Source organism: Lontra canadensis, unplaced genomic scaffold, assembly GCF_010015895.1.
Source record: "Lontra canadensis isolate GAN:19392208 unplaced genomic scaffold, GSC_riverotter_1.0 scaffold1, whole genome shotgun sequence".
NCBI lineage: Eukaryota > Metazoa > Chordata > Mammalia > Carnivora > Mustelidae > Lontra > Lontra canadensis.
This window is the reverse complement of record NW_022630995.1, coordinates 64,600,309-64,617,143: the sequence shown is the minus strand read 5'-3', so window position 1 is coordinate 64,617,143 and position 16,835 is coordinate 64,600,309. Positions and strand designations below refer to the sequence as shown.

The 16,835-nt window shown below is 53.8% G+C and overlaps 1 protein-coding gene across 4 annotated transcripts in view; it reads left to right on the top strand.

Annotated features, from left to right (window-relative positions):
- Positions 1-2,982: 2,982 nt before the first annotated feature.
- ACOX3 (acyl-CoA oxidase 3, pristanoyl) overlaps positions 2,983-16,835 on the top strand; it is a 37,816-nt gene continuing 23,963 nt past the window's right edge. For 2 of the 4 annotated variants that reach the window (XM_032855741.1, XM_032855750.1), the window contains exons 1-6: positions 8,077-8,220; positions 8,527-8,760; positions 9,836-9,910; positions 10,305-10,394; positions 13,088-13,231; positions 16,492-16,580. In XM_032855741.1, coding sequence (XP_032711632.1) covers positions 8,077-8,220; positions 8,527-8,760; positions 9,836-9,910; positions 10,305-10,394; positions 13,088-13,231; positions 16,492-16,580 — 776 coding nt within the window. Of the gene's footprint in view, positions 3,100-7,761; positions 7,925-8,062; positions 8,221-8,526; positions 8,761-9,835; positions 9,911-10,304; positions 10,395-13,087; positions 13,232-16,491; positions 16,581-16,835 lie in introns of those variants that run through there. The other 2 variants (XM_032855723.1, XM_032855732.1) reach the window with 2 other exon arrangements.

The window sequence follows — 16,835 nt, the reverse complement described above, 5'->3', positions numbered from 1 at the left end:
GCTCAATCCTAGGACCCTGAGAGGCTTAACCCACTGAGCCACCCAGGAGCCCCTGAAATGAATGGATTTTAAAAGCACACTGGTATAAGACTGAAATTCTGCTTTTCTCTCTCTTTAAAAAGACCTCTTTTTTTTTCTGTCTGCCCAGAAAACCAAGTTTTCTATATTTTGTCTTTATCTGGTCTTTAATTATTCAATTAAAATGCTTCAACATTAAAGGAGCTGAATTTTGCTAACAACCATATAACCCAGCATACTTGCCTTTGAAGTCTCTCGTTGCCACCTCGGTTAAATAATTAAATTTAAGTTTTATAATGATCTGTAATCCTATTTAGTCATGTGCTTTGTAACTTTCTGAGGGTTTTAACAAACTTGCCCCATTCCCTGCCATAACAGTTGATCCTTTCTGCTCAAGGAGACTCCCATATGTTATCAACTCCAGATACAGCTGCCTCAGCCTTTCCTAACTCCTATTCATTCCTCAACTGAGCAATCTCAAACCATAGGTAGGGACACATCTCCCATCTCCACCCCCATCCAGCAGGATGCTGCTCCAGAAGATGACACCGACCCCCCAGCAATCTTAAAGATTTAAGGGTCAAATTTGTTCAGGGGCAAAAATGATGAGGGAAACAAAGGTGAGAGAAATGTAGCTTAAATTAAATATTACAGCTTTTAGCCCACGGACTCTTGAAACCTATAGAGCTTGGCCTTTCCCAAGGAACTCAGGGCTGCCTTAGTGCCCTAATGTTTATGTTTTATTAAAGACTAAAAGTAACCTGACCTTAGCAATGGCTATCCCCTCAAGGTCCTGAAAGCCTTGCTCCCCAATTCCTTATGCTATCCCTAACACACACTAATTAAAAAAGTATATAATGAGCCACTTCTCACGACCCCAGTGCAGCTCTTTCTACCCACAGGTCCTGTCCCATGCTTTAATAAAAACACCTTTTTGCACCAAAGACCCTTCAAAAATTCTTTCTTAGCTGTTTGCTCACAAATCCAAAACTTCCAGATTTCATCAAGAGGCATCTTAAACTTCATGCATCCCAAAAACTAAACTTGTCTTCCTGTGACCACAGTGTCAATCTCTCAGATCCCTTTAAATGGAAACCTTCTGACTTGGTCTTCCTTGATCTTCTTGTGGTAAATTGTCAGATCCAGTTGCTTCTGATGTGATCTGATGCAATGTGGGGTCTGGAAGTGAGTGGTCCAGAAAGAATTCTTGAGATGTTTTGGGTTTAAAAAAAAAGTGGCTTTATCAAAGCACAGGAACAGGACCCACAGGCAAACGAGGTGCCCTGGGGGAGTGAGGGATAATTGTTTATACAGCTTTGGGTTAGGAGGGGCAGACATAAAGCAAGTTTCCAACAGGATTTTCACATTTTTTAAAAAAATATTTTATTTTTTCAATGTTCCAAGATTGATTGTTTATGCACCACACCCAGTGCCCCATTCATTACGTGCCCTCCATAATACCCACCACCAGGCTCACCCAAACTTCCCACCCCCTTGCTCCCGCTCCCCCGCAAAACCCTCAGTTTGTTTCTCAGAGTCCACAGTCTCTCATGGTCTATCTCCCTCTCTGATTTCCCCCAACTCACTTCTCTTCTCCATCTCCCCATGTCCTCCGTGTTATTCCTTATGCTCCACAAGTAAGTGAAACCATATGATAATTGACTCTCTCTGCTTGACTTATTTCACTCAGCATAATCTCCTCCAGTCCCGTCCATGTTGCTACGAAAGTTGCGTATTCATCCTTTCTGATGGAGGCATAATATTCTATTGTATGTATGGACCGTATCTTCTCTTTCCATTCCTCTGTTGAAGGGCATCTTGGTTCTTTCCACAGTTTTGCGATTGTGGCCATTGCTGCTATGAACATTGGGGTACACACCGCTCTTCTTTTCACTACATTTGTATCTTTGGGGTAAATACCCAGTAGCGCAATTGCAGGGTCATAGGGTAGCTCTGTTTTTAATCTCTTAAGGAATCTCCAGTGTTTTCCAAAGTGGCTGCACAAACATGCAAGTTGGTGCAAGATTTTCACATGTTAAAGAAGAATGTCAGGGGCACCTAGGTGGCACATTTGGTAAGCATCTGCCTTTGGCTCAAGTCATGACCCCAGGGTCTTGGGATAGAGGTTTCCCCCTCCCCTTGCTCAGCGGGGAGCCTACTTCTCCCTCTGCCTGCGCACCCCCTGCTTGTGTTCTCTCCTTCTCTGACAAATAAATAAAATCTTAAAAAATAAGTAAATAAAAATGGAAGACGACGACGACGACGACGACTGCGGGGTCCTGGAGGCCGGGCTCTGGTCTAGCTAAGGCTGTTTATCCCTCATACGGTGGGTCCACCGGAGAGAGGTGGACCCTGCCTGCCTGGAGTGTCTGCAACTGGCGGCGGGAGGCCGCGGACGTTAATCTCCGTCTCCTCTGATGTCCGCGCGATTCGGGGGAAGGGGCCGGCTCAGTCTGGAGCCTCCACACAGCCCGAGACAGAGCTGAGGAGCAGGGGTTTAGGTTTGCGGGTCTGGAGCCCCCACACAGCCCGAGACAGGGCTGGGGAGCTGTGTTTAGGTTTGCAACTGCCCTTGGAAATAGCAGCGCGGCAGCGGGCAGCTGGTCCAGTCCGGGCTGGACTGCGGGGTCGAAGACTGCCGGGGGAGAGGGCCAGGGAGCAGCCGCCCCCGAGCCTGGGAGGGACTGGGTAGTAGCACCGCTCGCAAATATCGCTGAGCACGCGGTGCAGCCGCTCCGACCCACGGTTCTGATGCCCTGGCTCCGGAGGGGGCCCAGGAATCAGCATACCCAGCAAACACCCCAAGACCCGCACACAGAGTGCATAAGGAGACCCACCCGCCCACAAGGTGGGCTCTCCCCAAGCTCGCCTCGCGTCTCTCAGGCAACGGGCCGGCGGCGCGCTGTGATGACGTCGGGGGGCGGACGGTGGCCGGGAGGCGTGCGGCGCTGTCAGCCTGCCTATCCCGGCGGCTCTCGCCTTCGGACGTCTGCCACGCCCCAGAGGACATTCGTCGGGCGCCTGCTGTGTGCGCTGGACGGTGTGGGGACCCAGCGACCAGGAGGGACGGCGAAATTCAAGGTCGGGGCCGTGGGGCCGGGGGTCCAGGCGGCGCGCGCGGCGCAGGGGCGGAGGGCCTAGCGGGAGGGGAGGGCGTGGGGGGGATGGCTTGTGCAAAGGCCCGGTGGCACACGGGTTCCCCGCCAGAGCTTCTGGGGGCGAGACTGCTGGCGCCTGGACCGGGCAGATCAACTGGAGAGACAGTCTCAGGAGGTCAGACATAGTCCCCCAAGGTCGCCACAGAGCTGTCACCTAAAGGGAGAATGATCAGTCTGCATTTTAGTCATCTCTCTGCTGCTGAGAGGAAAACTAACTAAAGGCGGCTGTCGCTATTGTAATGATGTCTTGCGGCGAGACTGCTCCAGGGCCCCCGGGAACTGCAGCAGACTAGACACTAGACACTAGACTAGCATGACCGTGGAGTCATCCTAACACACAGAGGGGTGAAGTGACCGGCTAAGTGCTCCCAAGTCAGAAGTGCTAATGTTGGTGTCTCACGCCAGGCATTCTGGCTTCAGACTCCTTGGTCACCACGGCGAGACCATCATGCAGCTATGTGGGTGACCTCAGGTGGCATGGAGTCCTAGGGGTCTCCCTGGCTGCTTAGGATCTTGGGATTTGAGGTTGGGTGTGCTAACAGCTGTGGATCTCGGGCAACTTCTTCCATCTAACAAGCTTCCATTCACTCACCTGCTGAAAACACTTGGGGTTGTGAGCACCACTGAGATCATGTAGCTGCTTAACATTCACCTACAGTCAGGGATTGCTCAATGATTGGACAGTCTTGTCATCGGTTTAATAGTTGCGGAGGGAAGAAAGGATTCAGTAGGTGTTAGCTGCAGTTGGGGGCTTGGTAACCAACCAGTTCTGGGGGCAGAGAAGGGAATTCCAGCATGGCACTCAGGCTTATTGCTCCAGTAATCCAGGGCTGCGGAGCCCTGGGTTGGACCATTCAGAGCTCGAGGGCTTCCAGATTGTGTGTGTGTGTGTGTGTGTGTGTGTGTGGCGGCGGGGTGGGCGGGGGGTGTTTCCCAGGAAACTGCTGACTGACCCTGCAGGTCTGCAGGGTCCTGTCTGGGAGCCCTTGACGCATCGGGGACAATGTCAGCAGGTGATGAAGAGTGAGTGTGGCCGAGACTGAGAGTCTGCAAGGAGCTCGAGGGGAGCAGGAAGGGACACCCGGTGTGGTGTCCTGGACCTCAGGGAGGGAGCATGATGGGTGACCGGGATGCATCGAGGGCACGGAAGTCCAGAAAGATAAGAGTTTCCCATGGACTTCATAGCTGGAATTTTTGGAGCACTTGAATTCTGCCAGGAGTGTGGCTTACCTTTAGAAAAGTCTTGTTTGGGTTGAGACATAACACATTATACAATCCATCCCCAGCTGTCCAGTGTGGTGCGACCACCACTGCTTTTTATTTCCAGAATGCCTTCATTACTCCAGAAGAAATCTTGGCCCCATGAGGAGTCATTCCCCAGCTACTGGAAGCCGCCAGTCTGCTTTCTCTGTGTATTTGCCCACACTGAACGTTTTGTTAAAGCAGGCTCATGCAATATGTGATCTTTGGTGTGTGACTTCTGTCACTTTACCGAACACTGTCAAGGTTCATCCAGTGATATTTTATCGTATGGATAAACTACACTTTGTTTATGCATTCGTCAGTTGTTGGACATAAGGGTTGTTTCCGCTTTGGGGGAGTTATAAATAAATAATGCCATGACGAACATTCGTGCACAAAGTTTTGTGTGGCTATTTCTTTCCATTTTTCTCGGGTGTGTACCTGTGAGTGGAGTTGCCGGGTCATGTGGTGGCTGTGTAGCTGAGCTTTTGAAGAACCATCAGACTTTCCCAAAATGGTTGTGCCCTTCTGCGTTGGCACCAGCAAGGAACGAGGGTATGAGGGTTCCACTGTCTGCACGTTCTCTCTCTGCACTTTCTCATCAATGTACGTTACTGGCTGTCAGTTTTATCCTGGACATCATAAGGGAGGTGAGGTGGTGTCCCATCATGGTTTCAGTTTGCCCTCCCGGATGGCTAATGACACTGAGCATCTCTTCACGTGCTCCTTGGCCATCTGCCTATCCTTGGAGAAACCTCTATTTGAGGCCTTTAAATTGGGCTATTTGGCTTTGCTATTAAGATTCTTCATATAGTCTGGGAGCAAGTTCCTTATCAATACATGATTTGCAAAACCTTCCTTTCTCTGGGTTGCCTTTTCACTCAGTCATGGGTGCTCTTTGCAGCAAAAGTTTTTGATTTTGATGAAGTTTAATCAATCTACTTTTATTGCTTGTGCTTGTGATGCCATGTCCAGGAAGGTGTGATCTCACCAAAGGTAGTGAAGGTTTACTCCTACCTTACCTTCTTTGAGGTTTTAGTGTTAGATCCTACATCGAGGTCTGTGTCCCTTCTGAGTTAAGTGCTCTGTGTGTGTGTGTGTGTGTGTGTGTGTGTAAGGAGTAGGCCCTTATTCCTTTGCACGTGGACATTGGGGACCCCCAACACCAGTTGAGAAAACTGCTCCTTCCTCAGGACGTTGTCCGGGCACTCTGGCCAAAGGCAGCTGACCCTACATATTAGGGTTTGCTGCTGGACTCTCAGCTCTCCCATCAGTTTGCATACATCTGTCTTCACGTGGTGCCCTATTGGTCCCTTTGTGTCAGGTTTGGACATCAGGCAGAATGGATTCTCCAACTTTGTTCTTTTCAAGGAGGTTTTGATGATTCTGGGTTCCTTACATTTCCAGTATATTTTAGGATCAGCTCTTTAATTCCTGCTGGGGGAAAAAAAGCCAGCTGGGATTTTGATGGGGACCACATTGGCTCTGTAGATGAGTTGGCGAATGTCAGTATTTTAACAGTGTTGAGTCCTTCTGACTCGTGAACAAGGGGTGTCTCTCCATTTATTGAGGCCTTAGGTTTCTTTAAAAAATGCTTTGTAGTTTTCAGAGTATAAGTTTTGCATTTCTTTCAGTGAATCTGTTTCTCCGTATTTTATTATTTTTGATGCTGCCATAAATTGAATTTTTTCTTCATTTCGTTTTTGAGTTCTTTGTGGTGAGTGTATAGAAATTGAGTTGAGTTTTGCGTATTGATTTTGTACCCTGTAAATTGGCTGAGCTAACTGATTTTAGTCGTTTTTTTAGTGGGTTCCTTGGGATTTTCTGTATACATGATCGTATCATCTGTAGACAAGAGATGGGTTTCTAATCCGGATGCCTTTGATTTCATTTTCCTGCACGACAGCACTGGCTGCAGCATCCAGTAGTGTGTTGATGGGAAGAGGCAAAGTGGACACCTTTGTCTTGTTGCTGGTATTCGGAGAAGGGCACTCAGTCTTATTGACATGTGGTAAGAGCTGTGGGCATTTTATAGACACCCTTTTTCAGGTGGAGGGCATACCCTCCTGATTGTTCAGAATTTGTGCCATGAAAGGCCATAGGATTTTGTCAAACGCTTTTTTTCTGCATCCTTTGACACGATCATACATTTTTGTCCTTATCATGTTGGCATGGCATATTACATTGACTTTCTTTCTTTTCTATTCTTTTGGGGGTTTTTTTTGTTGTTTAGAGAGAAAGAGAGAAATGGGGAGGGGCAGAGGGAGAGATAGAGGACTGCCCAGTGAGATTCTGCACTCAGCCGGGTCCTGACGCGGGGCTCAGTCTCACAACCCAAGATCCTGAGCTGAAATCAAGAGTCTGACACTCAACTGACCGCACCAGCCACATGCCCTCTGATTGACTTTGTCCTGTTGAGCTGCGTGTAGTTTCCTGGCGGCATAGGTCCTTGTCCTGGTGTGCAATCTTTCTCCGGTGGGGCTGGATTCAGTCTGTAGGACTTACCGAGGAGCTGTGCCCCTGTGTTCGTAAGGGACATTGGTCTGTCGCCCTCCTTTCCTGAGATGTCTTTGGTTTGGGGTTCCAGGTGCCACTGGCTTTATGGGGTACCTTATGGCAGTGTTCCCTGTGCTTTGTGGATAACTGGTATGTTTCTTTAACTGTTTGGTGGAATTCTTAGTGGAAGCCCCGTGGCTCGTCTTTGTGGGCAATTTGTTGGTTCTCCTCCAGTGTCCATGTCCTCTGTACATCTGCTCAGATTTCCTGCCCCCTTGCACTCGCCTGTGGGGGAGTGCGTCCCCTCTGTGCCTTTCCCCTCTCGTGCAGACACACACAAGTTCTTTTGTCCAGTGCTCGTCCAAGCCCCCATTGCTTCTCAGCAGTACTGAGCAGCCATACTCGGAGCCCTGTGTCCGAGACTGTTTCCACACTCAGCAGAAACAGACCCAGGTTCCCGGAGGTGTTAAAGATTTGGCTGGGCAGGCAGAGGATGGTCCGTGCTTGGGACCCAACTCTGCTGCTCTTCCTCTAGGTCTGGGTTCACCAGCCCTTCCTGTCCTGGGCCTTGATGAGCCAGGGCACTGTGGAAAAGGAGCCAGTCCTCTCAGAAAATTCCAGAATGAGTCTTTGGTCAAGAGGGCTGGGTTGCAGGGTACCTGCTTTGTTGGTGGGAAGCCAGATGTCTGTTTGGGAAGAGAGTTCAGGACAAAAGTCTGTGTTCAAAGGCTCTCCAGCAGATAGCCCACATCCAGTCCAGATGGGCGGGAAGGGGACCTTTGGTCCTGTCCTATGTGGCCAGAGTAGACCAGTCAGCAGTGGGCAGACTCTAGAGGGAGGGTTCCTGGGTCATGAGGTGTGGCTGGGCCTTGAGGGACGGATCTGGTGGCCCTGAGAGGGTGAGGTGTCCTTGGGCCAGGCTGTAGCCCACGGAGCCTCTGGTCTCAGCTGCCCGGGGTTGCCTACTGCGACTGCTTCCTCACCCTGTCTTCGGGGAAGGTAGACGTGAGGTTTGTATGGTCATTCTCTCTTGCTGGCCCTTTGGGAGTCCGTTTGCTCCTCTCCTCCTTGCTGCATGGCATGCCCGCACTGTGGCTCCGGTGGGTGACCTGGCCAGCTCACCGGCTCAGGTTGTCTGTCTCCTGCAGGCTGATACCCGAAGATGGCGCCCGCATCAGAAGGTGGCGCTGAAGCCTTGCTGCCAGATCTCCCCAAGGGGCCCCTGCAGGCCTACCGCTCCCGCGCCTCCTTCTGCTGGAAGGAGCTGGCGCTGTTCCTGGAAGGCGAGGACGTGCTGCGTCTGAAGGTAAGGCAAGCTGTCAGAGGGCCGACCCGAGCCCTGCGGCTGTGCTGGGTGTCTGCTTCATGGGCGCAGGCCGTCTGGTCCCTCTGGGCGAGCCTCACTGCCACCCAGGAAGGACCACAGCCTGGTTCACCTTCTGAGGCCTTGGGTCCCTGTGCTCATGATCAGAACAACTTCCATCTGTCCCTGGGGTTCTGGGCTAGACCATGTCCCGGGGGGCTGGTGGCCTTGAGAAGAGCCATAGTCAGAGCGTGGTAAGGGCCGGCCTTTGCCTCTAAGTGGGGCACTCCCCGTCTCCTGCATTTCCAGAAGACCATCTTCTCGACTTTGGAGAATGACCCACTCTTTGCTCATTCCCATGGGGAAGAACTGTGCCTGGAGAAGTGCCGGGAGCTGAGCTTCCTCCGTTGCCAGCGCCTCCTGGAACTCAGCTTCCTCTCCATGCAAGACATGGTGGCGAGCCCCTTGTTGGTCCAGACGCTCGTCGCCTGTCTGGGCATGTATGACTGGTCCCTGGGCATCAAGTTCTTGCTGCACATGCTGGTGAGTGGGTGGTGAGGAGAGCAGAGGATTGCACCTTCCCTGCCTCACACGGAGCGGAGGAAACCCCACCCCCGCACTGCACTGCCCCAGACCCAGATGAGGTTGAGGCACGGAGAGAGAAGGTCCTCATTCATGTGAATGACACATGGCCCGTGGGACGTGGACAGCACCCGTGGGCTGTGCTGCTGGCCAGCATTTGCTGCCTTGTAGATGGCGATGCGAGCATTTGGGGAAGTGTTTCTTTTAAGAGAGTTCTAAATAATAATATAGGAAACAAAAATGGAGATGAGAACATGTGGGCACGATGATTTAGGAAGTCCTGCTGTTCTCAGCCGTCTGTGCAAATTGGCGAGAATTTGCATAGTCCTTGGCGAGAATGCCGTGCTACCTAAAGCTTCATAAGAAGAGGAGATTTGGGGGACACCTGGGTGGCTTAGTGGATTAAAACCTCTGCTTTCAGCTCAGGTCATGATCCCAGGGTCCTGGGATCAAGCCCCGAATCAGGCTCTCCACTCAGCAGGGAGCCTGCTTCTCCCTCTCTCTCTGCCTGCCTGTCTGCCTACTTGTGATCTCTCTCTCTCTCTCTCTCTCTCTGTCAAATAAATAAATAAATAATCTTAAAAAAAAAAAAGAAGAGGAGGTTTGGGGCTTTTTTTGCTTTATGCCAACATCCCCCCCAAAGAAAACCCCCACAAAAAGCAAAACAGGCAGGGAAGGGGAGGCAGGTCAGAGGAGATCCTGGGGCTCCCACTGCCAGAGCACGGTAGAGGTGACGATGTGTCCCCAGCCTTAGACATACGGCCCCCTGTGGGGCTCTGAAGGGAAGCTGGGCTCTCCCGCCTGTCCTGTACCCTCGTCCGTCCCCTCCCCCTCCGCTCCTGTCTCCCTGTCAGTCCATCCCTCGGGATTTCCCTTGGGCGTCTTAGGTGCTCCTGCTTAACTTAAACGTGAACTGCTTGGGCCAGGGACTCAGGTCTAACCTCGGCCGTGGGCATTACAGTGCTTGCCTCCCCCAATGCCCCAGAGCAGGACATCTTAACTTGCATCTGTTTGCGTGACCATTTTGTACTTCCAGACTTTTGGATCAGCGATTTACAACTCTGGTTCTAAAAGACATTTAAAATACCTTCCAAAGATCTTCAACATGGAGGTGAGTTGAGAGCCCCAGTGAGGCATGAGCCCGTATTCTTCTCCCTGTGCACCCCCAAGCACAGGAAGTGGGTCCCCAGAGGCCGCATATTCCCTGGCACCCGGTGGGTTTAGCATGGGGCTCTCAAAATGAAGCGTTCTGTTTTCTTCCGCTCCCGGGAGCAGTTCCTGGATCTGCATTGCCCGGGCGAGTAGCCCACTGTCCCCGCAGGCTGGGGCCATGGTGTTCCGCATGTCCCCGTGACCCCATAAGACCCCAGCTGGTTGGGTTGGGGGTGGGGACTTGGGGCTTTGGACTCTAGTTTAGTCCTTCCAGAAGGATGGTGGTGGGACCCCTCCAGGAGCGCGCAGAAAGAACCTTTCTTGCCTTAACCCGTTTCCTGCTTTGATATTAGATTTTCGGCTGCTTTGCAGTGACTGAGCTCAGTCACGGCAGTAATGCCAAGGCCGTCCGAACAACAGCTCACTATGACCCCACAACCGAGGTAGGTATCATATTCCCGTCAGTCTCACAGCCTCAAGCCTGTGTAACATGGGGTCCCTACACTCCGAGATCTGTCTTTGTGCATGTGTGCTTCTCACGTGCACCCTGAGATCGTCCCCCTGCCAAGTGGCAGCTTGGGACATGGGGGGCTCATCTCTTTGTTCCCCAGGCAGCCTCGGTGTTGGGTTTGCAAATCTTCAAGCTGCCCACGCTTTCTAAAATGAACAGTGCAAACAAGGTTCTTCGTGACCCTCGTCCCTTTCTAGCTGCCCCGTCCCAGGCTCCACTGGCCAGGGGCCTGCCCTATCCACTCCTGCCCCCACATCTGGCTCCTTGGGCCGTGTGGCCAGTGAGCACCGTCAGCTGCTACCTGGTGCCTTCCTCCGGTGCATCCGTTGTTCTCAGCATTGGGCCCTCACAGGCTGTGTCCTTGCTGTCGGGGAGCAGATGCTCTAGGCTCTAGTCGGGGGAGACAGATGTCAGCTAATGGAGTCATGATTTATCAGGTGGTCAGCACTACGGACGGAAGGGAGGGCAGGAAGAGGATGGGGTGCATGGGTCAGGCATCTTCCTCTCTCCGTGACCTCCATACCCTGCTACTCCCATCGCTGGGGTCAGTCTCCTCCGCTTCTCTGAGGACCGTGCCCTCTGCCGCCCTTCCCACACCTGGTCCCGTGTTTCAGGAACCCTCCGCCTTCCCCGAGTTGGGAATGCAGTTTGGAAGAGTCTGTATAAAGGAAAGTAAAGCCCTGTGCTCGTGTATTTGTTCTTCACTCATTCATTCTTCAGCAACGTGGGCCAGGTGCACGCTGCACAGAGCCACAGATCTGAGGGGAGCCCCTGGCAGGCAGAGCAGGGCTGAGGGAGAGGTGGTCCTGGCCTGGCGTGGATGGCCCTCCATGGCAGAGTCGGGCAGAGAGAGAGCTGCTCGGCCACGGCCCCCTTTGCCTTTCCAGCCATCAGATACCTTTCTCTGAACCCGGGTTCTCCTTGGCCTGGCCTGGTCCCTTCACTCTGCACTCTGGCGCTGTGGGCTCTTCTTGCTAAGTGGGGAGGCGGGGTGAAGCCCAGGGGTCTGCGGGGCGGGCTGGTTCTGACCCACTGCCTGTTGGCATCCGCACCTAAGTGACCAGCAGAGCATGATGTCAGAGCAGGGGAGATCGGGAGCCCGGGGCCCTTTGTGGGCTGCTGGTCAGGTGCCCACGTCAATGACAGGTGTTTTTTGAGTACCTAGTATGTGCCAGGCCCGGCTTTAAGAGATGGGGCACCTAGCAGTGAGCATGACAGATCAGTCCCTGCTCTGGGGGTTCACCAATGCTGGAGGGGAGACAGGGACAGCAGCAAGGAGAGCTGTGAGTGCCCGGGGACTGTGGAGACTCCAAAGGGATGGGGTAGTGTGCTGTGCGCAGGGAGGACATCTGCAGAGGTGACGGGCTGGGACTGAGGGAAGACTGTGGGCAGACGTGGGTGGACAGAGTGGCGGTGCCGTGGCCCTGAGGGAGCCCCCATCCCTCCCGCGGAGGACAGGTGGCGGGTGGAGGTGTCCCTGCCGTCCCGAGCAGTGGCCAGCTGAGGGACAGTGATGGATGGTGGCACTATGGAGAGGGGAGCTGTAGGCAGGACTGGCAGGCCTACCCCTGTCCCCACTTTTCTTGAGTGGGGTCTCGGCATCTGGAAGGGGGTCACCAGTGCCCTCGGAGTTGATAACCCCGTATACACGGCTGGGCCAAGCAAGGACTTTCCCTGTGCGCTTGTGTCAGCTGCCCACCCACAGGGAGAGGGAGACCTGCCCACCGTGGCCAGTCCAACGCTGGCTCTGCCCAGCTAGCCCAGGGCTCCCAGCCTGCCTCTGAGCCCTGGGCTAGCTCCCATCCTGCCCCCAGCCCATCTCACTCCCAGCCTGGCCCCCCACATGGCCTGTCTCCTGTCTCACTGAGTGTCCGGCAAGCCTCCCAGCTCCTGCCTTGATCTGTGGGCTCATTCACTCTGATGTTTCAAGGGTCTGCCTTGTGCTCCTGGACACATGGCCCTCGTGGAGCTCATGGGTAGGGGACACCGTGGAAGGGGAAATGATAGTGCCCATTAGGGGTGAGGAAGGAGCACAGCAGAGGAGGGCCTCCGTTTCAAGGCTGTGGCTAGGGAAGGCGCCCTGAGGGAGTGAGGCATGGTGCTAAGCACCGCTGGGGCACTGGCCGGCTGCCAGAATAGTGGGCATATAAGTTATTGTCTGACGCGACTCCTCATTTTCCACAGACGTGTCTTCATTAAATTATGGGACCCAGAGATACGCTGTGTTTAAAAACAGAGCTCCCTTGGGGTACCTGGGTTGCTCAGTCAGCTAAGTGTCTTCCTTTGGCTCAAGTCATCATCTCAGGGTCCTGGGATCGAGCCCCACATCAGGCTCCCTGCTCAGCTGGGAGTCTGCTTCTCCCTCTGCCTGCTGCTCCTCCTGCTTGTGCTCTCTCTCTCCCCCCGCCCAACAAAAAAATAAACAAAATCTTAAAAAAAAAAAAAAAAGGTAAAACAGGGCTCCCTGCTCCAGAAAGGAGCTAAAATGTTCAGTTGCTTCTACTCTTAGGACTTTTGAACAGAGAATGTTGAGTCCGTTGGAAAGGGAAAGAAGTTCTGCGTGTGCTTCAGTTGTTCATTATAACTTTGGTTACAACTTTATGATTATTACTTTTTTTGGTGCAGGAATTCATCATACACACCCCCGACTTTGAAGCTGCCAAATTCTGGGTTGGCAACATGGGCAAGACGGCGACACACGCCGTGGTGTTCGCTCAGCTGTACACGCCAGGGGGCCAGTGCCACGGCCTGCATTCCTTCGTGGTGCAGGTGAGTGGATTCTGGTGGGGCGGCTCTGGCCACAGACGCGCAACAAGTCTGAAGGCACCTTCGTTGCTGTTGGGTGCCGGGGTGCTCCTGGCTTCCAGTGAGCACAGCCCAAGGGGATGGAGAACCCCCCCCCCCGCGTGCATGGGACAGCCCATCCGCCCCCAAGAGGGCATTATCCAGCCCCCAGTGTCAAGGGTGCTGGGGTCCTTCCACCTGGTCTAGACCCGAGATCACCATGGGAGAGTCTTTCCATCCCTCTGGTGGCCACATTCCTGTGTTTTCAGCTGCTCGTCACAAACCTGGGCTTCCCAGCCCCACCATCCTGTGGTTCTGACCCAATGGGTGTGAGGTGGGCTCCAGTGCTTCTGGGAAGTCCGACTTGGGGGCCTTGATGTAGCCTGTTCCCGAGTCACAAGTGGGAAGCTACGGCCAGGGGCTGCCCGGGACCAATGGCCCACGCTTGCTCCCGAACCCCCTCCCCAGCCCCTGGCAACTGCTGATCTCTCTGCCTCTGTGGGTTTGCCTGCGGGACGTTGCATGTGGATGGGCACTACAGCATGAGCTTTCCTGTCTGGCTACCTGTACGTAGTACGGTTCTGAAGTCCCCCCATACCGTCGCAGTGCCGGGATTGCCGCACCTCTGAAGGCTGAGCCATCGTCGTGTGGACTGGGCCACAGTGTGTGTATCCACTTGCCTCCTGAGGCACGTTCGGGTGGTTTTCACCTTTTGGCTGTCGTGAACAGTGCTGTGTGCGCTCACGAGTGGGTGTCCGTTTGAACCCCTGCTTCTCTACTTCGGGGTAGAGACACCCGGGAGGGGACTTGCTGAGTCCTACGGCGATGCTGTGCTTAACTCCCTGAGGCGTCTCCATACTGCTTTCCACAGTCCCCACCAATCCGTACTCCTGTCCGCGCCGCCGTGTGAGGCTCCCAGCTCTTCAGACTCTCCAGAGGCGTGTTTTCCTTTGTGTTAAATAAGTGTGCTGCTGGGCACGGGTTCGTGTTTGCTGGGCTCTTGATTGCATTTTCGTAATGACCATGATATTGGGCTTCTCTTTGTGTGTCAGCTGGCCGCTCGTGTATTCTCTTTGGACAAATGTCCGTTCAAGTCCTTCGCCCTGTGGAGCTGGCTCCAGCAGTGAGGTGGCCACCATCCCTCTGGAGGCTGGGACAGCCACTGAGCCTGGTCAGGGAGCGGGCTGGGCTTCACCAGGTTGGTCCTAGCCTGGTTAGCAGGGCAGAAATGAGGGACGCCATCAGTCACCCATTGCAACCTGGCCCGTTGCCACCAGGTCCTTGCTTGTCTTCCCACGCTGCTTGCTACAGGCTGTGGCTCACGATCCTCCCATCACGTGACCGGGCCGTCGTCCCTCAGTGCCTCTCCATCTGGCTCTGAATTGGGTGGTTTGTCTTCTTATTGTTGAGTCCCGTGGGCTGGAGACTCAACCCTCATCTGATAGACGATTTTCTCTCATTCCACCCATTGTCTTTCTATTTTCTTGTTTGTGTCCTTTGAGGCACCAAAGGTTTTAAATTCAGTGAAGTCTCGTTGCTCCCTGTCCCCCTTGTTGTTTGTATCCCTATTCTCAACTCACATTTGAGCCATTGAAGCCCAGGTGTCTCTTCTCATGACCTCAGGCTGTCACACGCTGCTTCGGTGAGTACAGGTGTGTCCCTGAAGGGATCTTCTGATGGAGACTGGGCTAATGTTCACTCTGTTGAGGGTTTCCGGCCCTTTAGGCAAGAGAACAGGGGTGTTTCACTCTCCGGCGGGACTGTGTCGCCCCTCCATCCAGCAGGGCGTTTCCATGTGCCTAGTGTGCACCAAGCGAGGGCTCGTGGGTGGCGAGCATCCCCGTCCCTATCAAGGAGGGGAGCATGAAAGGAGGACTCACCAAGCCAGTCAGAGATGCGGTGCCTGCTGCGGGCCATGGCCGGTCTGGTGAGGGGCTGAGGTTTCTCACGGGTTCGGTCTCACGTCAGTCAGGTTGGCGGAGCTCAGAAATTATACGCAGACACGGCTGCTCCTGTTTGCAGCTGGCATGACGTTGACTTGCCCTGCTCGTTGGTCTGCTCCCTTTCCTCGACTGGGAGGTTGGTTGGGATTGGGGGCAACTGCATGGTCATGCATTTCCATGGGAATCTGGACTTGCACCCGCTCTATTTTTGTCTGCGATTCCTTGAAAAGTACCCACCTGTTTTCTTCCACGTTCACCTCCTTTCCAACTTCTTTTCATTTCAAAATGTTATGAAAAGTTAGCATCCTAATCTTCACCGGGATTTAGTGAAAGCTGAGAAAGGGGGAAAGAGCATTTACGTTTGGATATCAGCCCTTGTTCTCGCCTGAGATATCCCTCTCGTGACATTCAGTGGGATCCGATGGTCGCTCCCCCGGAATAAATGAAAGCAAGCCATTCTGCAAATAGCTAAACTCGGAAGAGTGTGAACTCACGGTTTCCTTGAAGCAGAGTTTCTTGCCCTGTGCTGTGGACCTCTGGGCTGTGTGAGCCTCTCGCGGGGCCAAGCTGTGTAAGGTGGGTGTGCTCCACCCGCTATGTGCCCAGGATGCCCTCCAGGACGGACAGCCAGAGGGCCTAAGATAGGACACGCGGCCCCGGCAGCGAGGGGCAGTGCGGGCTCCCACCTGGTTGGGAGTCACTAGCATACTGGTGGTCTCGGGTGCAGCCCCAGGTCCCTGGCTTAGGGCCCCCATGGTGTGGTGAGGAACCACCTGCTAGCCACACCTGCATTTCTGGGAAGGTAGATCCATGGAACCTAGCTTTGGCGGCAGAGATCTACAGGACCGATCTCAGGCTGTATCTCCTCTGGCTCGCATGCTGGCCGCCCAGCACTGCTGCGGTGACAAAAGACCACAGAGCCGGAGGCCAGACATCTGACCTCAGTGTGGGCAGCTCCCCACCCCCAGGCTCCAGGGGACAGTCCACTCATGCCTCATCCTGCTACTGGTGGCTGCCGAGTCACTGGGCCTGTGGCCGTATCGTCTGTCTCTTCCAGGACACGTCATTGGATTTGGGGCCTGCCTGGGTCATCTGGGCGGACCTCATCTCCAGATCCTTTGCTTAATTACAGTTGTGAAAGCCCTAGCCCCAAATAAGGTCACGTTTTTGAAGGACATGGTTTCTGCCCACGGATACAGCAAGGGAGCCTGGGGCTCAGTCACTGGGGGTTTTTAACACGTTCGTTTTCATTTCTGTGAGGTCCTAATGGTTGCCCTTGGTTGTTTTCTGTGTGTTGTGCAGATTCGGGACCCCAAGACTCTTCTTCCCATGCCGGGGGTGATGGTTGGCGACATGGGGAAGAAGCTGGGGCTGAACGGTGTGGACAACGGGTGAGTGTGCGCCCTGACCTCTATGGTCACTGTATTCCCTGTGGGGTCGCTGCCCGAGGCTTCTCGCTGAGGACATCGATCCCCGCTGATGTCGGCCTATGAGCCAGGTCCCTCAGTGCTGTCCCCGGCTCTCCTAGACTCTTGTGGGGGAGAGGACACACAGTGGGATGCACACCTCACCTGCCCCTTGAGAGCTGTGCCACACACATGCCACGTCACACATCCCATGTCACACAGACCTGTGTTACACACAAC